Source organism: Nicotiana sylvestris, chromosome 9 (assembly GCF_000393655.2).
Source record: "Nicotiana sylvestris chromosome 9, ASM39365v2, whole genome shotgun sequence".
Lineage (NCBI taxonomy): Eukaryota > Viridiplantae > Streptophyta > Magnoliopsida > Solanales > Solanaceae > Nicotiana > Nicotiana sylvestris.
Window position 1 is genome coordinate 5,437,762 of NC_091065.1, and position 21,993 is coordinate 5,459,754.

At 40.6% G+C, this 21,993-nt stretch overlaps 2 protein-coding genes and 1 non-coding gene across 3 annotated transcripts; all 3 read left to right on the top strand.

The window, feature by feature from the left end:
• Positions 1–5,155: 5,155 nt before the first annotated feature.
• LOC138878840 (small nucleolar RNA R71) lies at positions 5,156–5,262 on the top strand. The gene has a single exon (XR_011402613.1). It is a non-coding gene; the product is annotated as a small nucleolar RNA R71 (small nucleolar RNA).
• A 5,460-nt stretch (positions 5,263–10,722) lies between these two features.
• LOC104212136 (uncharacterized) lies at positions 10,723–11,499 on the top strand. The gene has a single exon (XM_009761332.1). It carries the CDS (start codon positions 10,723–10,725, stop codon positions 11,497–11,499), a length of 777 nt encoding a protein of 258 aa, XP_009759634.1.
• A 2,911-nt stretch (positions 11,500–14,410) lies between these two features.
• Positions 14,411–14,776, top strand: LOC138877193 (uncharacterized). The gene has a single exon (XM_070156785.1). It carries the CDS (start codon positions 14,411–14,413, stop codon positions 14,774–14,776), a length of 366 nt encoding a protein of 121 aa, XP_070012886.1.
• The last annotated feature ends 7,217 nt before the right edge of the window (positions 14,777–21,993 follow it).

The following is a 21,993-nucleotide window of genomic DNA, read 5'->3' on the forward strand; positions in this document are numbered from 1 at the left end:
GGGGTCCTTGACCGCGGTTACGCTGGGACCGCGGTAGACTTCTTTTAGAGGGGGTACTTGACCGCGGTTATGCTGGGACCGCGGTCTGGGCGTGTTCCTGCTACTTTTACATTTTTTTTGTTTTTTTTTTGGTTTTTTTGTTTGTTGAAGTTATGCATTGGACTTACAACACATTCGTGGGTTGCCTCCAATGTAGCGCCTGATTTAACGTCGCGGCACGACGCAGATGAGCGCATTTAAGGCTCGCTCAACCTCTGTGGTTCAGTCAGGTGTAGTTCAGACACTTCCTTAGGTTCTCTCATGCCCACATATAGTTTCAGTCTCTGCCCATTGACTCTAAATGTACGAGAGTCTTTCTCTGTGTCCACCTCGACAACACCTGAGGGGAAAACTTCGACCACTCTAAATGGTCTAGACCATCGTGACCTGAGTTTACCCGGAAATAGCCTTAATCATGAGTTATAAAGCAGCACCATATCTCCAGGATTGAAATTTCTCTCCACAATGTTCTTGTCGTGCAACCTTTTCATTCTTTCCTTGTACAACCTTGTGCTTTCAAAAACAAGATATCTGAACTCGTCGAGCTCATGCAATTCCGTGATTCTCGTTGTGCCCGCAGTCTCGATGTCTAGATTTAGCTGTTTCAGTGCCCACCACGCTATATGTTCAAGTTCCACTGGCAAATGGCAGGCCTTCCCGAACACCAACTTATATCGTGACATACCAATCGGTGTTTTAAAAGCAGTTCTATAGGCCCAGAGTGCATCATCTAACTTTTTCGCCCAATCAGTTCTTGTGGCGTTCACAGTCTTGGTGAGTACACTCTTTATCTCTCTGTTGGACACTTCAACTTGCCCACTAGTTTGCGGGTGATAAGGGTAGCCACCTTGTGGCGTACATCATACTTTGCAAGCAACTTCTCGAAAGCTCTATTACAGAAGTGAGTGCCTCCGTCACTGATAATCTCCCTTGGTGTCCCAAATCTAGTGAATATGTTCTTTTTCAAAAAACCCACCACCACTCTCGCATCATTGGTGGGCAATGCTGCAACTTCTACCCATTTGGACACGTAATCCACAGCAACAAGTATGTACTTATTGCCATAGGAGCTGACGAAGGGACCCATGAAGTCAATCCCCCAGACGTCAAACACTTCCACCTCTTGAATTGTGTTCATGGGCATCTCATGGCGACGGGAAATGTTCCCGGTCCGCTGACATTCATTGCAGCCCTTCACCCATTGGTGCACATCTTTAAACACTGTTGGCCAAAAGAATCCGGCCTCAAGCACTTTCGCAGCTGTCTTGACCCCTCCAAAATGTCCTCCATAAGCCGATGCATGACAAGCCTGCAAAATGGAAGATTGTTCTATCTCGGGGACACACCTCCGGATCATATTGTCAACACATATTCTAAATAGGTAAGGCTCATCCCAATAATACATGCGGCAGTCACGATAAAACTTTTTCTTTTGTACAGATGAAAGGTCATAGGGAACTATACCGCTAGCTAGGTAATTTGCAAAGTCTGCATACCATGGTGCTTCTTCAAGAGTAGTGGCGAGCAGCTGCTCGTCTGGAAAGGTTTCCAGAATATCTTCAACCTCAACTGCATTTTCAGCTCCCTCAAGTCGTGATAGATAATCAACGACTTGGTTCTCTGTGCCCTTGCGGTCACGAATTTCCAGGTTGAATTCTTGCAGCAGCAACACCCAACGAATCAGGTGCGGCTTAGACTCCTTCTTCTCGATCAAGTACCTGAGAGCTGCATGATCAGTGTATACAATTACCTTAGAACTAATCAGATATGATCTGAACTTGTCGAAAGCAAACACCACAACCAACATCTCCTTCTCAATCACAGTATAGTTCAGCTGGGCTTCACTCAGCGTTCTACTAGCATAGTAGATTGGATGCATCAGCTTGTCCTTCCGCTATCCCAGCACTACCCCCACTGTGGAGTCACTGGCATCACACATGAGTTCGAATGGTTGCTCCCAGTTGGGGGCAACAATGATAGGTGTTGTGACCAGTCTCTTTTTCAACTCCTCGAATGCTACTCTGCAATCATCAGAAAACAACAAAGTGTGATATTTTTCTAACAACTTACAGAGAGGGTTGGCAGTTTTTGAGAAGTCTTTTATGAATCTCCGGTAGAAACCGGCATGGCCAAGGATGCTTCTGATTGCTTTGACTGAAGTTGGAGGAGGTAGCTTTGCTATTACTTCCACTTTAGTACGATCTACCTCAATTCCTTTGCTTGACACCCGGTGCCCCAAGACTATGCCTTCTTGTTCCATGAAGTGGCACTTCTGCCAATTCAGAACTAGGTTAGTCTCCATACACTATTTCAGCACACGAGTCAGATTTATCAAGCACTCATCAAATAAGTTCCCCACCACTGAGAAGTCATCCATGAATACCTCCATTATATCCTCTACCATGTCAGTGAAGATGGCCATCATGCACCGTTGGAATGTGGCGGGTGCGTTGCATAGGCCAAATGGCATCCTCCGAAAGGCATAAATGCCATAAGGGCAAGTGAAGGAGGTCTTCTCTCTGTCCTCCGGTGCAATGGAGATCTGGTTGTATCCTGAGTACCCGTCCAGAAAACAGAAGTGTAACCTCCCCTGCCAGTCTGTCTAACATCTGATCAATGAAGGGAAGTGGGAAGTGGTCTTTCCGGGTGGCTAGATTTAGCTTTCTATAATCCATGCAAATTCTCCAGCCTGTGACTATTCTTGTAGAGATCAATTCGTTGTTATCATTCTTAACTACCATCATGCTACCCTTTTTAGGTACACATTGAACTGGGCTGACCCAGCTGCTGTCAGAGATTGGGAAGATAATTCCCGCGTCTAACCACTTTATTACTTCCTTCTTCACCACTTCCTTCATGTTAGGGTTCAGTCTTCTTTGGTGTTCCCTGGACGGTTTGTGTCCCTCTTCCAGTAGAATTTTATGCATACAGTAGGCGGTGATCCCCTTTATGTCTACCATGGTCCACCCAATGGCAGTTTTGCACTCCTTAAGTACCTGCAAGAGTTGTTGCGCCTGCACATCTAATAAACTAGATGAGATAATAACAGGTAATGTGGAGTTAGGTCCAAGGAATTCATACCTGAGATGGTTGGGCAATGGCTTTAGCTCCAGATTTGGTGGTTCTTCGATAGATGGCTTGGCTGGAGGAGTCTCTCGATTTTCCAAGTGCAAGGGCTCAAATTCTAGAGTTCTATCCCAGAACCCTCTACCCTCTAATGCCAACACCCATTCCGCCAGTTTCTCTCCATTCACCTCATCCAAATTCATTAAACATGCAACAAGGAGGTCCTCAATGGTTAGCACCTCATCATCAGTCTCTACGATTACATCCACGGCATCAATAAGAGAACAATTGACGAATTCACTTGGTCTCCTCATATATTTCTGCACATTGAATATTATCTCCTCATCATTTAATCTCATCTTTAGCTCCCCGGTTTCACAATCAATGAGAGCTCTCCCTGTGGCCAAGAATGGTCTTCCCAAAATTATGGGGATCTCTTCATCCACTCTGCAGTCTAAGATCACAAAATCTGCAGGGAAGATAAATTTTCCTACCTGAATTAGCACATCATCTAGTATACCAGATGGTCGTTTCACTGTCCTGTCAGCCAGCTGCAACAACATAGAGGTGGGTCTAGCTCTTCCAATGCCCAGCCTCTTGTAAATTGTCAGAGGCATAAGGTTGATGCTGGCCCCTAGATAACACAGTGCTTTGGAAAAAAGCAAAATTGCCAATAGTGCATAGGATTGTAAAGCTCCCTGGGTCAGACAGCTTTTCTGCAATTGGTCTAGTCACCACTGCACTACATGTCTGAGTAAGAGTAACTGTGGCCAAGTCATGGAAATCAAACTTTCGGGATATCAAGTCCTTCATCATTTTTGCATACCCAGGCATCTAATTCAAAGCTTCAATCAATGGTATGTTTACCTAGATTTGTTTCAGCATTTCTAAGAACTTCTTGTATTGCTCCTCCTTTTGGTACTTAGCCAACCTCTGAGGGAAAGGTGTAGGAGGTCTCTTCTTCCCAATCAACTGATATTGATCTTTATCAGCTGTTACATCAACTACAGGTTCCTGGACTGTCTCGGCTTCTTTCTCGGTCGCATTCTGAATGCTATTTTCTTCCTGGGCAGGCTGGACTGGCACCTCCATCAGTTTCGTTGACTCATCCAGCTCAATGGGCACTGGTATAAGTGTCTCATCTTGTCTAGTTTCTCGAACCCTCTCTTGCTCTACGTCCAGATCTCTGCCATTACGTAGACTTACTACCATCAACTGCTTTGGGCCTTGATCTTTTGGATTTTTCTGGGTGTCTGCGGGTAGTGTCCCATGAGGACGATTGTTCAGAGACATCGAAATTTGGCCTACCTGCACTTCAATATTCTTGATTGCTGCATCATGTGCATCCACTCTCTCATTAATCCTTGCATTAGACCTAATAACCTGTTGCATCATTGCCTCAAGTCTAGCAAACCCATCTTCCTGCCTTCCACCATACTGTTGTTGAGGAGGGTGATACCCCTGCTGCTGATTCTGATTATTATATCCCTGTAGCCTTGTGTAAGGTGCCATATTGTTAGGGGGTCTCATACCTCCCATGTTCCCAGTGTTGAACTGTGGCTGAGCTGGCCTGTACTGCTGCTAGTTCTGCTGACCCCAATTCTGACTACCCTGTCTCTGGCCTCCATAGTTAGATACATAATTCATGTCTTCCGGGTAGTGATAATGACCATGTTCTACATTCCACTGGTTACCAATGGGCTGACTAATGCAAGATGCACACAAGCCCCCATTAGTAGTATCTACGATGTGTACCTGCTGCTTCTGCCCTGACTCTTTCACCTTTTTGGTGAGTATACTCATCTGTGTCAATAAGGTAGCCATATTTTCAGCCACAGAATTTGATGGATCAAAAGGCACTGAGTGCACCACTGGAGTGATGGGTGCGTTCCTGATTGTCCATCCCGAATTCTATGCCATCTTGTCAATCAGACTCTGACCTTCTCTCTATATTTTGCTCAGGAATGCCCCACCAGCTGAGGCATCCATGATGTTCTTCATGCTATCTGACAATCCCATGTAAAACCGTTGTCCCAACATCTGATCTAGAATACCATGGTGTGGACATATAACCAACATTCCCTTAAAACGCTCCCATGTCTCATGTAGTGTCTCCATTGGTTTCTGTTTAAAGCTCAAAATTTCGTCAATTTGTTAAGCAGTTTTGTTGGGTGGGTGGAACTTGTTATGGAATTGCTTGACCAACTCATCCCAAGTTGTTATAGAATTTATGGGGAGTGAGTTTAGCCAGATCTGGGCAGCTCCTGTCACTGAAAATGGAAACAATAACAGCTTAATTGCTTCAGGAGTTACGTTGGGCTACCTTTGGGTCTTGCAGATAGATAGGAAGTTCTTCAAGTGCTGCTGAGGATCTTCGACTTGCGACCCCGAAAATAGTCCCTTGTTCTGCAACAAGTGCATCATGTTATTTGTAATTTGGAATGACTCAGCCTGTATCTGCGGAACTACAATGGCTGTTTACAAATTTTCAGCTGCGGGTTGTGCCCAGTCATAGAGAGCAGCCTCTAGAACTATTGGTACCGCTGGGTTTGCCTCGTGATCCCCCATGACTGTTTCGAACTGTGCAGTTATTGGTTATTGTTTGTTTTTCCGATTAGCCCAGTTCAAGGCCTTGAAAACTTTCTCGGGATCTGATAATGCTTCAAATACTTTACCAGATCTCGATGAGTTTCTAGGCATGCACCTGTCCAACCAAGTCAACAAACGTTAAAATTTCAATGTAAAAATTGGGTATAGAGAAAAATGACTACAATAAGAATTTTTGTACTTCTTTCAATTGTAATTGATAACACCGTTAATTCCCTGGCAACGACGCCAAAATTTGATCATGCCCAACTATGCCTTATAAAAAGGACAATGCGGACGTTGCAAATATAACCTGAGTATTTATGCCCAGAGTCGAATTCACAGAGAATTAACCTATCAATTACTTTTGTAGGACTTACTAAATTCTTTAGAATCAACTTCCCCAAACGTTGTCAATAACAGTTGATGGTATATTTAATAACTAAGATTGAAGTCAATCAACAGTTGTAAACTAACTATGCTTAAGCTGTGAACAATAATGAGAAGGTTCTAAAGTAGTGATTTCCCCTATTGATGGAATCTCTTCTGCTTATGTTTCATATAGATTTACCAACACATTCTATCAATCATGAACACTCTTTTCACCGTGAATCTCTCTCGAATAATCACGATAATTTACTAAACGCACTCTCCCGAGATACGCTAGCTGGCTTGTTTATTACAGTTCACTTTAGATTGCACCCAAGACTTCGTTATCCCTAATCACGCCTTTAAACCCACAGTTATCGATCCCTCTTATACTTTGGGAGTGATGTTGTTCAACAATTTCCTAAATATGCACTCTCTCCCGAGTTATGCACACTAAATAAGCACATCTAATTGAGGATCCTGTCAATTAACTATAACAAACACGTAGTTGAACAAATAGAGATTAAACTGGCAAACTATATTAACATAATCAAGAAGTTCATCCTTCAATAGGTTCCATCAAAACCCTAGACAAAGGATTTAGCTACTCATGACAATGGGTAAATAAACTATGAAAATATTCATGATTAAAATTGCAAGAAAAATAAAGAGAAGAAGAAACCAAGATGTTTTGGGTGATCTCTCACACTTGTTCTTCTTGCCAAAGTACTCTCTCAAACATTCCCCCCCTCCCTTGGGCAAGTTCTCTTGTTTAATATAGGGTTTTGGGCTAAAAATCCTGTGTTTTGCACTTCAGTCCCTGAAATTTACGCGTCCTGCCGCGGTACCGCGGTTACGCCAGGACAACGGCCAGAGTGGCCTTCAGAATCTGCAACAGTGTTCTGCCTCGGTCCGACCACGGTTACGCCGGGACCGCTGCAGTCCATCTTCAGTTCTGGTTTTGCTGCCTTCGCGTGGTGCACTTAGCGGATATTATAAGATTGACCTCTTTTTCTCCATAATTGATCCCAAAAGTACTCCATAGACTTTTTTTATTGTATATAGCCTGCAAAGCATGAAAAGCACTAATCAGAGCATTTTGTTATCACTTTTTACCATAAAAAACTATACAAGAAGGTGATTTTTTAGGGCATAATTATAGTCCAATTTACCTATTATCACAAAATAACGATGGCCGAGATTTTAATGGTGGGCATGGTAGAGGCCTTACATGATCAAGGATTCTCAAAATCCTTTAACGTTGCCCCTCAACAATTTTCTGCTCGCCTCTGACTTCCCTCGATATTAGGTCCTCCGCCCTTTTGCAGTCAAGCTTCGTTATTTTCCTCTCCAACCATTCATGGAATTATTTCTTGTCAACTTTGCTATTAGCCCTACCATACTGCTCGTGATTGCTCATTATTGGTTTCTAAAGCTTTTGTTTCAGATGTTCAGTCTAGTTCTTCTTTCTCGTCTCATGCTCCGCCAGGTGATGCCTCTTGATTTGTGGATAATGGAGTTTCTTCTCACAAGACCTAAATGTATCCATTTTATCATCCATTCATCCATATAATGGCTCCGATCATGTAACTGTGGGTAATGGTACTCGACTTCCTATCTCCTATACAGGGCATGATACACTTTTTACTCCTCATTCCGTCTTTTCTCTTAAGGATATTCTAATTGCTCCTCACCTTTTTGCTAATTTACTAAGTGTTCGTAAATTTGTCTCAAATAATAGTTGTTCTATTGAATTTGATCCTTTTGGTTTGTCTATTAAGAAATTCCCGACGAAGAGGCTCCTTCATCGATGAAATAGCTCTGGACCTCTGTATACTCTCTCTTAGCCTTTCGGTGGTCTAGTTGATTCATCTCACTCTTCTCTTTCCAGTGTTTGATTCTCTCCAAACTTTTGGCATCGTCGGCTAAGACATCCAAGTTCGGCAATTTTAGCTAGATTAGCTCCACGATTACAAGAAAGTCAGTTGTAAAGCTCTTCTAAAATTTAAGAAGATTATGAGAAGGAATATTTTGGTGATGGAAGATCTCTTGTTGTCCACCATGCAAAAGAAAGAGTATGTATGAGCGACCTAACCATCCTTAATTCATTTCTTACTTTGTTTTACTTTGCCTATAACTTTAAGTGATCATAAACTTGAAACAGTCCAATTGAATTTTTCTAACACTTGAATTCATATGTTTGGTGTTCACAGATAACACAAGCAGTAATGAATTTATAATGTAGAGACAAAATGAATTATTGAAGGATACATGTAACCTATTTTTGAATACGTAAGTTATGCACTAGCAACTATCACTCATTACTTCCTCGCGACAACATCCTATTTGGGCATAAAGTCTGCTATGGAGCAGAATTTTGAGTGATTGTCAAAGAATCCTAAAATTCCTAAAGCTAGCGTGATAATATGTCGAGTTATTGATGACATTGGCAACACATTAGATATGAGTTGTATATCACGAATTTATATTATTAAATGAGATTTGAACAAAGTGTTGCAACAATAATTGAGGCAATATAAAAGCTAACCCTTAATCTATCTGAATTTTCAGGTTGAGCAAGTAGGGGAAAAATTTGTATAGGGTAAAATATGATATGACACGTGATCATTTAAAGGAAAGACACGTGGAACCCAAGACGGGGATGGCTGAAGACCGAACGTAGCTATTCCGCTTGTCACCGGAAGGGATAACATTCATAAAGGTATATTAAATGCTCTGCGTCCGGTAACATTTAATAAAAAATATTCTGCAGCATTAAGAGCGACGATCCATTACATATAATTTGGAATTTATGTTCATCATTACATCTTCATCTATGACCCTCATAATGGACATTAAAGAAGGGCACGATCCTAGGACATCTTTCCCTAGACACAACTATAAACAGTGTGCCCAGTTATTATTATAAGGGACACGAATTTTCTGGCTAACTTACACTACATTCTATACAACACTTAATACAATATTACTTTCTCTCTTTTTGATCTCATCATTGTCGTGCCCGGAAATCTTGTTCCCGGAACTGTCATCTCTGCTGTTTCATCTACATTTTAAGGCTAAGTATTGTATAATTCTTCAATTATTTTATTATTTCACGATCAAATTAGTTTACTTGTCTAGAAACTACGTATAAATTCAACTGTACTGCTTTACGGTTAAATAGTTTGGCGCCAACCATAGGGACTAGACAACCGTGCAGTTAAATTAATCCTTGCCTTTTTCACTAACGTGATTTGATTATTTTTCTTAGAAAATATCACAAAAATGGCAGATAATACTGTTAACAACATTCATAACCCTGAAATTCTAGGGGATCAACCTTATTTCGAGGATTCAACTAATGACACCCGTAATAAGGGGAATGGCTCCACGCTGGTGCATGACAAGCAGTACCCTCAATAGGTTCGGGAGACGACTCTCGATGATGCTGATCAAGAGTATGTCATTGATGCGGTGAGGGTCCTGTAAGAGCAACATACGATCATTTTAGGCCATCTCACGCGGCAGGATAAAGTTATGACAAAGTTAAAGTAGGCGCTATCGGGGGCTTCGAATAATGCAAACATACGAGATCCAATTCCTCCCGGTGTTCCCGCAAACCAAACAATGCAGAGAGTCGATAACAACACTCCCAGGGGTGAAGTTGGCTTCGACGGCTCTTGGGGGAGCGGATCCGATCTTAATAACGAGAACGACCCATTCAAGAATAAACTTTTACGGTTTATGAGGAAAGTAAACGCTCGCATGGAACAAATCCTGGGCGCGCCACTAGTATTGAAAGGCCAAGACTCGAAAAAGTATACTCAATTGACGTACAAGCCGAGGGCGGCACCAAAACTAAAAGCGGTTAAATATGCCTGATGTGTCAAAGTATGACTGGACTTCAGACCCACATGAGCATATTACCACCTACACACGACGGTAAAAGGAAATGATTTATCTCCTCACGAAATTGAATCTGTGTTGCTAAAGAAATTTGGAGAAACTCTCACGACTGGAGCTCTAATGTGGTATTCATTAGTACCCGAGCATTCCATAGGTTCCTTTGAGATGCTCGCAGATTCTTTATCAAAGCTCATGCCGGGGCCAGAAAAGTACAAGCCGGGAAAGCCGATATATTCAGGATCACACAGGGAGAATCCGAATGATTACGAGAGTTCGTTACCCAATTCCAGAAAGAAAGAATGTTCCTCTCGGCTGTCCCGAATGAACGGGCAGCTGAAACATTCACTAAAGGACTGAATCCGAGAAGCTCAAATGCTTCCTGGAAGTTGAAAGAAAGCCTGCTTGGGTTTCAAGCAACAACTTGGGCAGATTTCCACAACCAGTACGAGTCAAAGATAAGGATGGAAGATGACCAGGTTGGTTCTACATTGTCGGCCAAAGGACGATAAAAGAACACAGAAAAATCTACGACACAGATAGACGGACTTCGAGGGGCCAATTTTTGCCTTACGAGCGGACCGAAGGCTGTGGAAGAAACTTCCATACAACAAACAAGTTCACCATTGATAGAGGGACCGATCGTGGTTAAGACAATAAATCACTTCAGGATAAAGAAACGTCGGGGTTTCAGGATCTTTCTTACCCCAAGTTATCAGAATATAAATTCATTGCAGTATAGTGGAGTTGGTGTCAGCCATGAGAAATATCAAAGAAGTACAATTCCTGAGACCTATGAGATCTGATTCCAGCCAGAGAGATCCCAACTTATGGTGTGAATACCATGGAACAAACGGCCACCGAAAAAGGGACTGCCGATACCTCTGGAAAGAAGTGGCAATACTATTAAAGAATGGTCATCTCAGAGAATTCTTGAGAGGTCGAGCTAAGAATAATTATGGTCGTAACAGAGACAACGGGGAACCCTCTAAAGTAGGAGAAGAACCCCCACGCCAAACGATCAATATGAACTTCGGAGGAAATGAGATTAACGGGGTCACATTTTCGGCAACAAAGAAGACAAAAGTATCAATAACTCATAGTAAAAAGCTTCGGGAAGATGATATCACTTTCACGGTGGAGGACGCAGATGGATTGCTGCTACCACACAACGTTGCACTGGTAATTTCTTTAAATGTGTTAGACTTTAAGATTAAACGTGTTCTAGTGGATCCAAGAAGTTCGGCTAATATCATACAATGGAGAGTATTGGAGCAAGATAAACTCACCGGAAGCATTATTCCGACCACAAAGCTCCTCGTTGGATTCAACCTTGCGAGCATGAAGACCTGGGGAGAGATTTTGCTGCTCACAAACGCCGAAAGAGTAATGAAAAAAACTCTCTTCGAAGTAGTAGATGGTGACATGGGATACAATATCATCCTGGGAAGGCCATGGTTACACGAGATAAAAGCTGTACCCTCAACATATCACCAATTTCTGAAGTTTCCAATGCCCGAAGGAATCAAGAGATAAGGGGCGATCAACCGGAAGCAAGGGAGATGAATACAATTTTGGTTTCCAGTAGCAAAGGTAAAAATATGCAGCGTATCAATTACAGGAACCGACATATACTCCCGAGCTAGAAGAAGTTAGCCCGGTAATAGTGTTGCCGGAACATTATCAGGTGCCGAGATATTTCCAAGCTCCAGCAGAGATAGACGCAACGAAGTCCACGGCAGAAGAACTTGAGCGAGTTGCATTGTTTGAAGAATTCCTAGAAAGAAAATTCCATTGGGAACAGGATTGCACCCGGGGCTAAGGTCTGATTTTATTGGATTCCTTAAATTTAATACCGATTGTTTTGCATTGTCGCACAAGGATATGACAGGTATCTCGATGGAGGTAGCTGTACACAAGTTGAGCTTGGATCCCAACATACCTCCAGTAAGACAAAAGAAATGCCCTATTTCCGAGGCCAAAAACAAATTCGTCAAAGAAGAGGTAACCCGCTTGCTTAATATCGGTTCGATCCGAGAGGTAAGATATCTAGATTGGCTAGATAATATAGTAGTAGTTCCTAAGAAGAATAATAAATTTCGCATGTGTATAGACTATAAAGACCTTAACAAGGTGTGCCCGAAAGACTTATTCCCACTGCCAAATATCGATCAAATAATTGATGTCATGGCCGGGCACGAGTTAATGAGTTTCCTTGATGCTTATTTTGGGTATAACCAAATCAAGATGAACCCGGAAGATCAGGAAAAAACTTCGTTTATAACGAATTTGGTTACATATTGTTACAATGTGATGCCCTTCAGGCTGAAAAACGCCAAAGCCACTTATCAACGACTCCTGAATAAGATGTTCGAAAAGAAAATAGGAAAAACTATTGAAGTTTATATAGACGATATGCTCATTAAGTATTTGCATGCAGGTGACCACTTTAAGCATTTTCAAGAAACATTCGACATCCTGTGGAAACATAACATGAAACTTAATACTAAGAAATATGCGTTCGGGTTCAGCTCCGGTAAGTTTCTAGGATTTCTGGTCTCACAAAGGGGAATTGAGGTAAACCCCGACAAATCAAGGCCATAAAGGATATCCCGGATCAATTGTCGAACGTAGTAGAAGTCCAAAGGCTCACATGGAGATTATCAGCTTTGAGCAGGTTCATTTCCTCGTCATTGAAAAAATGTCATCGCTTCTTCGCACTGCTCAAAAAGAAAAATAATTTCAAATGACACCAGAGTGCCAACAAGCCTTGAGGGTTGAAGAGGCACCTATCAAGCCCTCCGTTTCTTTTAAAACCAAAAGAAGGTGAAACATTGCTATTTTATCTCGCGGTTTCAGAAGTTGCGGTAAGTGCGGTTTTAGTCCGGGAGGATGAAGGTAAGAAATCTCCCATTTATGACGTTAATAAAATTATAACGGGGGCAGAAACTCGCTACCCACATTTGGAAAAACTGGCCCTACTTCCTATTCTACCCGATAGTTGTGGTGACTACTTTCCCTTTGCGCAACATCCTCCATAAACCCGAGATCTCGGGTAGATTGGACAAATGGGCCGCTGAAATAAGTGAGTTCGACATAGAATATAAATCAAGGACTACAATTAAGTCACAAATCTTAGCTGACTTTGTGGCCGATTTTAGTCCGAGACTACTGCTTCTAGCAACCAAGGAGGCAGTAATGGTGTCGGAATCGACATCAGGGATGTGTACCTTATTTACGGATGAAGCTTCAAACATAAAAGGGCTCGGACTCAAAATAGTCTTAATCACGCCTTCGGGGTATACCTTAAGGCAAGCCATCAGAACGATCCCTTTAACTAACAAAGAAGCAGAGTACGAAACTTTGATTGCAGGGATCGAATTGGCCCAGGGACTTGACTCTGAGGTCATCAAAATCAAATATGACTCGCAGCTAGTGGTAAATCAGGTCTACAGGATCTTTGACACTAAAGAAGAACGTATACAATACTATGTAGTAAAGGTCCAGGCCCTGTTGGCGTGATTTCGATAGTGGTTAATTACTCATATCAAGAGGGAGGATAACACGGAAGCAGATGCATTGGAAAACTTGGGATCATCGACGGAAATAAAGGGATCGGAGTTCGGGATGGTAGTACAATTGATGACTCAGTCCTGGATACAGATGGTTACTATGAGGTGAATTTGACTAGTTTGGTCTCGAACTGGAAAAATGAAATAATTGACTATCTCGAGCACGGGAAGTTGCTCGAAGACCCCAAAGCATCACGGGCATTACGCGCCAAAGCTTATAGCTTCAAGAGAGGCCAATTGTATAGAAAATCCTTACAAGGCCCACTGGCCTGGTGCTTAGGAGCGACAGAAGCTAATTATGTCATGAGAGAAGTCCATGAAGGGATATGCGACAACCACTCGAGCGCTGATTCTTTGGTGTTGAAGTTGGTACGAGAAGGATATTACTGTCCTAGCATGGAAAAAGATGCTAAAGACTTCGTATGAAAATATGATAAGTGCCAACGCTACGCACCACTAGTACATCAACTGACAGAACCCTTACATTCGGTTCTGTCCCCATGGCCGTTCATGAAATGAGGGGTGGAAATTGTCAGACTGCTGCCACCGGCTCCCGGAAAGGTAAGGTTTCTTGTAATTCTGACTGACTATTTTTCTAAATGGGTGGAAGCATGTCCTTATCAAAAGATCAGAGAACACGAAGTGGTCGATTCCTATGGGAAAATATAATTTGCAGAATCGGAATACCAAAAGCGATATCATGCGACAATGGACCACAGTTTATTGGTGCAAAAGTTACAAAGTTCCTCGATGATTTGAAGATAAAGAGGATCACATATTCTCCTTATCATCCGAGCACGAACGACCAAGCGGAGTCAATGAACAAAGTGATTATTTAAAACCTCAATAAAAAGGTTGGAAGTGGAAAAAGGCAAATGACCCTAGAATTGCCTGGAGTTCTATGGGCCTACAGAACAACGACCAAGTCAAGCATGGGAGAAACTCCTTTTTCCCTTGTGTACGGTACTGAAGCTTTAATCCCGATGGAAGTGGGTGAACCCACTTTGAGATATTTCCGGGTAGATGAAGAATCGAATAACGAAGCAATGTTAATCAACTTCGAACTACTCGAGGAACGCAGGGACATGTCGCGTGTAAGAATGGAAGCTCAAAAGCAGAGAATGGAGCGATATTATAATCGAAGAGCCAACCTCCGTTATTTTAAAGTAGGAGATTTGGTTATGAGGAAAGTAACTCAAAATGCCCGGGAGCTCAATGCGGGGAAGCTGGGTCCAATGTGAGAAGGTCCCTAGCGGATTTTGGCTATTACTAGGAAAGGTTCATACGAGTTGGAGAACCATAATGGAGATAAGTTGCCTAGCAACTAGAACGTGGTACACCTCAAAAAATATTATTGCTAATGAACATTATCTAAGTGGAAAGTATGTTCTGCACTCTTTTTCCCTTCATTCAGTTTTTGTCCCAATTGGATTTTTTTGGCAAGGATTTTCATGAGGCAGCGATAGAAAGCATACTACGAAGGCAGCAACAATAAGACCTTTGATAGTAAGGCAAACAAACAAGCTTCCACTCGAGGACTGTTAGATAATCTTTGGCTCGATAGAAAATTCTCATTGGGACGTTAAGTTTGCTACCGAACAAAGGTTACCCGATCGTTCATGAGCACAAACCACAAGAGGATTATTAGATAGTCTTTTGCTCGATAGCATGGATTCCTAAGGGAAAGTAAGGTGTGTTGCCGAGATAAGGATTATATAGTAATTCATTGATGGACTCTTTAAAGGCACAAGACTTCCAGTGTTCCAATTTGCATTCTTCGCATTCGAACACTGGGGGGATGGTATGAGGATACAACAACATTGACTACCACATCAACCGAAAAATGAAAATCCGGAAACAAAATACATCATAGGGGCCTGGGATTGCACAGCTAGCCCTGTAGCAATAAGTTGTACAAGATAGCTACAAGTAATGTCAATTTCTTTTTAGCATAATAAATGCTTGTGTACTTTGAAAATAGAAGGAATTATATGAAATGAAATCCTTTTATTTTTATCTTGTTTCTTGTCTGAACAATGAACTAACTTTGTCATTTGAAAGTTAAACAAGCATTTCAAATGTTAGTCTCGTAATGAACAAGATACGTCATCTTCAAGAGCACTTTAAACATAAGAGGGCCCTCTCTTATGGAAACCCTCACGTTAAAGGGTTGGTTTTGGAAAAATTTATGTCCGGATCAAAATGCCTTCGAGGAAAAATGCACCCAAAGACATACACGAAAGGACGCAAAAAGTAAACTTGCACAAATACTTATAGAAACCCTCACGTAAAAGGGAAAATGCTCAGAACCAAAGTGCTTCGAGGAAAATGCATCCGAGATTACACATAGTAACGCGCGAACAGAAAAACGTGCGCAGAATTCTTAAGCAAATGCAAATGTTTATTCAAATGAAAGTAAGACTCAAACAATACTTGAGCAAAAATATGTCTTTATTTATAAGAACATGCCAAAATGGTAAAAGTACAAAATGGGAAAAAGAAAAGAAAAGCTAAACTGCAGTATCTCCAAAACCATGAGGAAGAGAAGTGTCTGCATCCCGGGAGAAGTAGGTGGGTCCACCGATGACTCGATATTTTCCCCAGTTTGGTCCTCAACATTGTTCGCCCTCCGATACCTCTTTAGTTTCCGAAAACTCGGAACAGAACTAGAAGAACCAGGAGCATCAGACTGCTCGGGGAGTTCATTTTTAGCAGCTAACTCAAGCTCTCAGGCCTTAGCAATTTCAGCATCAAAGTCAATGAACCCTACTTTAGACTCTTCCAAGGTTTTCTCCTCTTGTTGTCGTAAGTTTTTTCAACAACGAAGGAAGCCGCTCGGCGCTTAAGTTCTTCTTTGAGTTGGGTAACCTCGGCAGAAAGGCTTTCCCGGGCGGACCTAACAAATCTGAGGCTAACATCAAGGTCACAGACACTTAAACTAAAAAGCCTGTTATGCTCAATAGTTTTCATGTACTTCTCTTCCAACTGGGCATGTTTCACCCCCACAGCAGCAAGCTCTTCAATTTTGGAGTTCAATGTTGCTTCTAAGTCAGTCATTTTTTCGGTAGTAGAAGCCTCGCGCTCGGTTGAAGCAAGAACAATGTCTTGGACTTCAGCTTGGCCTTGGCTTCATCAAATCTAACCCTTAGAGGGCCAATTTCTTGGCTAAGGGTTACCACCTCTTGCTGACTTTGCTGCAAATGAGCCTACAAAACAACGACTTCAGTAGCTTTGGTTTCCAGTTTCAAGAGGCGGAGAACAGACTGGTCCCGTTCCACCAAAAGTTGATTCCGCTCATAAGTAAGTTCCTCCTTCTCACGAATCAACCTCTGAAGGCCCTTGGATGCAAGAGAGTTGTCCTACAAAACAAGAGAAGTAAAACTTAGAATACATTCATACAAAAGTTGAAGAAGTAACAAAGGAAGAAAGGAACGCACCGCTGCGGCACTATGCATGGCATTGTTCAACAAACACTTTCCCGAGAGTGCTTGAATCTTTTCCCAATCCTTCTCTGAAGCCAAAGGCTTCAGATAGTACGCAAGTTCCACCAGCCGGGAAAGCAGGTTGCACCCGGTAGAGACCAGAAGGGTAATATTCCTCTTCCTCTGTGGATCTTCAGAAAGGGCAACATAATTTTGCCCCAAATTCCCATGAACTAGGGACTGGGGAAGAGGAACACCCTTTCCGTGGTAAGGTATGGTCGGCGGAGATGATGTAGAAGTTGCTAGTGAAAGAATGGATGAAAGTTGAAGTGATGTAGTAGTTGTTAATGTTGGTGAAGATGTAGATGAAGCTGATGGAGTCGAAGGGTGAGAAGCAGTTGCGTCAAATGCAGTGCTGGTGGATGGATGCTCTCCAACCAAAGACGGCAAGGATCCGGTACTCAGCCTTGCAGTACCGGACATAACAATTGGGGCCCAAAAATGGGAGTTGGCATTATCTACCAAATCAAACTCTCCCCAAAGTGCCTAGACATCGTCCTCGGTTGGTGTGAGTGTCTCAATAGGTCGAGTATCCTGTTGAGATGATGAGGATCGTCGCCTTATACGTAGAGAAGCTCCCTCATCACTAGCTTCTTCATCATCATAAATCATCATAGTGTCTATGACCATCCCAGAAGGAGGACCATTCACCATCTCTTTCGGAGATGACTCGGGGGCATCAGTCTTTGCCCTCTTATTCTTTTCCCTGTCCACGGAGGAGCGTCTTCTCTTTGGTTGTTTATCCTTTGGCCGGGGACTCCATAAAGAAGTGTTTGCGCCCGAAACGGGCCTGGAGATACCTGTTCAAGTAAGTGCCTCCTGAAGCAGCCTTGCTGCATCAGCAGGATCAGCCAAGACGTCCTCCTTGGGGACAGAAATAGAGCTCGTAGGTAGACCTAATTTCATGAACAAGCTAGAAGGGTTCAACCAAGTTCTTAACATAAAAAATGGAAGCAAGGTAAGTTAAAATTACCTTGATTTTTGGCATTCCACCCGTATTTAAGGGTCAATTCTTTCCACAAACGAGTTTCGGGCGTCGTAATGTCCAAAATCTTCTGAACTCACTGGTCCAAGACTTCCACCACCGGTGGGATCCATCTAGTTACTGAAACATGCGAGGGGTGAAGAGTCAATATGACCATAAAAGAATATTTAGTGAAAGAAAATATATTAAATAAAGATCTGACGAGTGCAGTTCCAAGCGGCCGGAAAGGATGAAGTCATTGTTGGAATAATATTATTGGTGGCAACTGCAACGAACTGTTCCGTCCACCCACAATCGTTATCTTCATCCATGCTAGTCAACAGAGCATGGTGACCACGTTTGCAGAGGTTTATCATACCTCCACAGAAATTCTTGGGGGAGTAGAAATTCATTATACAAGCTAATATTAGATTTTCTCTAGTCTCCTGGTACAAGCGCCGAAGGCAGGCGATTGTCCTCCACACTGAAGGACTTACCTGTGCCAAACACACTTGGTAGCGAAGGCAAAATTCCGCAATCGTGGAATTAAGCTTTCCACTCAAAGAAAATGCACCCAAAGTAAAAGGATACGTGTAAAAGTATGTAAAACCTTCCTTGGGAAGGGTCATTCACTCCGATAGATCAGGAGCAATGTTATCCAACTCATGGCAGCGGTAGTCTTCCTTCATAGCAGGAATACTGAAATGATGAATGGAAGAAGGGTACTTACTAACAACCCATGTACGAGGGTTAACAGTCAGGGATTTATCTGTTAAGTCCTTTCTGGTACTGAGTCTTCTTGGGATGATGGAACCACCGTTGGAGGAGCAGAGTCCTCGACTTTGTTCTTGTTCTTTGAAGAACCAGCACACTTGGAAGAAGACACCATTGATAAGAAAAAGGAAAAGGTTTTTGTTTGAAGAGAATTAGAGAAAAGATGGAGAACAAAGATGCAAATCAGAAGCTCGAGAAATTATGAAGTGCAAAGGAAAATAATGATGCGTATAGGTAAAATTTTGGTGGCTAGATTCATTGCCATGATTACCTCGATAATCGGCAAAAGTTGTGCTGAATCGTGGATGACGTGTGTTTGGGGCGTTAAATGCGGAGAGATGTGCATCTAATCAATCATCAGAAGCCTTCAGAGGGAGTTATAGTAATTCCCGCCAAAAGAGTATTTCTACCAACTTTCCGGTAACACAAAATTATGTCATCGGAAAGTAAGGGGACTATCTGTATAGGGTAAAATATGATATGACACGTGATCATCTAAAGAAAAGACACGTGGAATCCAAGACGGGAATTGCCGAAGATCGAACGCAGCTATTCTGATTGTCATGGAAGGGATAACGTTCATAAAGGTATATTAAATGTTCTGCGCCCGATAGCATTTAATAAAGAATATTCTGCAGCATTAAGAGAGACAGTCTGTTACAGAGAATTTGGCATTTATGTTCACCGTTACATCTTCATCTATAACCTCATAATGGACATTAAAGGAGAGCACGATCCTAAGACCTCCTTCCCTAGATACAACTATAAAGAGTGAGCCTAGTTATTATTATAAGGGACATGAATCTTCTGGCTAACTTACACTACATTCTATACAAAGCTTAATACAATCTTACTTTCTCGTTTTTTGATCTCATCATTGTTGTGCCCGGAAATCTTGTTCCTGAAATTGTCATCTCTGCCGTTTTATCTACATTTTAAGCCTAAGTATTGTATAATTCTTCAATTATTTTATTATTTCAGGATTAAATTAGGTTACTTGTCTAGAAACTACGTATAAATTCAACTATACCGGTTTACGGGTAAACAAAATTACAACATGGATTAAGTGTTGCATGAGAGATTATGTGTGTATCAATAAAAGAGGCAATGAATAAATTTCAGGAAATGGTTGAGGCGGCATGGAAGGATATGAAAAAAGGAATTCTTAGTTGATACTACTTTGGAATTGTTGAACTGAATATTTTTTTTCCAATATTTTTTAAGTTACTAAAAGACTTCAGCTGGAAATGATAGATTTCGCTTAAAAGGATGTCGAAGAATTATCTAAAAAAAGAAAAGATGAGAGAATGAAAAGAAAATTTCTGGAAGTGCCGACATAATCTTATAATTTGTTCCAAGTAAAATATGATATAATGACGCGTTTAATTGAGAGGTCTTCAATTTAATAACAATTAACACATAGTTGAACAAACGGGAATAAAATGGCTCGATTAATTGAAAGAATAATCAAAGAATTCAACTAACGGCTCCATAAAAATTCTAGATAATGAGTTTAACTACTCATATTTAAAGTAATAACAATAATAAAATAATAATAACTTATGATTCACAGTAGAAAGATTGATAGAAATCGAGTGACGATGATATAGATGTTGAAGGTTCCTCTCCAACATGAAAACCTTCGTCTCTCTACTCCTAATGTGTTGCTCAATTGCTTTTTCAATACAAATAGATAACCTAAATTATAAAAAAATTACTTAATTAAAAGATTTAATAAAAGCTGGATGTCAATGCTGGATCGCGCCCTAATAAAAATGGGTCTATACTAAAGGTTCGAACTCGAGATATGTAGTTAAGGTATTTATTATTTAAATTGTTAATTCTTAGTAGCTAATACTGAATTACATTGTTACAAGTTCCTAATTTATATGGGTATGCCTCCTATGGAATAGTTGACCAATGATTATGTTGTAGTAGCCATCACTATAATCAACCACTGTTAGCCATTATCACCTCCAGCTATATTTTATTGATATGGAATTAGATGAATTAGTATTAAATTTAGACTTTATATTTATTAAACTTAAATAAAAATAAGCTATATACATTCAAATATTAAAAAAACTAAACAATTAATCATTTCATATTCAGATCTAATTAATTCACATCTTAATATCTATACGGTAAAGGTGTACATGGGGCAGGTTGGTTCGAATTTTTCAATTACCAAATCAAACCAATTGTCTCGAATTTTTAAACTTATAAACCAAACCAAACCAACAAAAGTCGGGTTTTTCAATCACGGTTTTTCTTAGATTTTTTTTATTTTCTTGGGGTTTTCGGATTTTTTCCCGATAAAATCTTCATAGTATAAAATTTATAATTTGTGTTCTAATATTTCTTAGGTCATAGTAGGATAAAACTATATAAGATGTTACCCAATAGAATAATACAAAATAATATGAGATAATTCATGATTATACTAAAATACTCAACAAATCACATAAGATAAATATTGCTAATTAATAAGCCATAACAAAAATAAACATAATCTAAAAGTACTAAGTCGTGTTAAAATAAGTACAACTAATAAGTACTACGTATTAATTACATGAATAAATAATATTAAAAGCGAGTTATGCATTCTTACTATCTAAATCAATGCAAAACTAAAAAAACAAATCCATTACTATTGTCGTTTCTAGTATTTGAATTGAATTTTTTGTTAGCATTAGTATTAATTTGATTTTGCTTTGAGCTTTATTTGAGTTACTAACTTTTATGGGCTATAAAATATATATGACCATTCAAAGTTCTAAGTCCAAGCTTGAATACATTAAAAGAGAGAACTAGTAAAGAGTTTAAATTATATTTATAAATTACATTACAATAATTATTTTAAAATAATTTTTAAAACTTGTATACATGTAATGTATATATTAAAAGAGAGAACTTTTTTTTTCCCATTAATTTCCCAGCATTACCAGGGGTACTATTATTACTAAGGACACAGAAAGTCCTTCAAAAGGAACAAGAGAAGTATTATTACTTACTCTCTGTTCGACAAAAAAAATCTGCTAAGCCTATTCAACTAACAAAAAAATTGGCCTTATCATATTTTGTTCTAATGGTTTCGGTTTGACTTTTTTTTAATTAAAACCAAATTAAACCAATTATGGTCGGGTTTTTTTTCTAACACCAAATCAAATCAAACCAAATCGTAATCGGATTTTTTTTCTCGGTTTGACTCGGATTATCGGTTTGATGCGATTTGTTG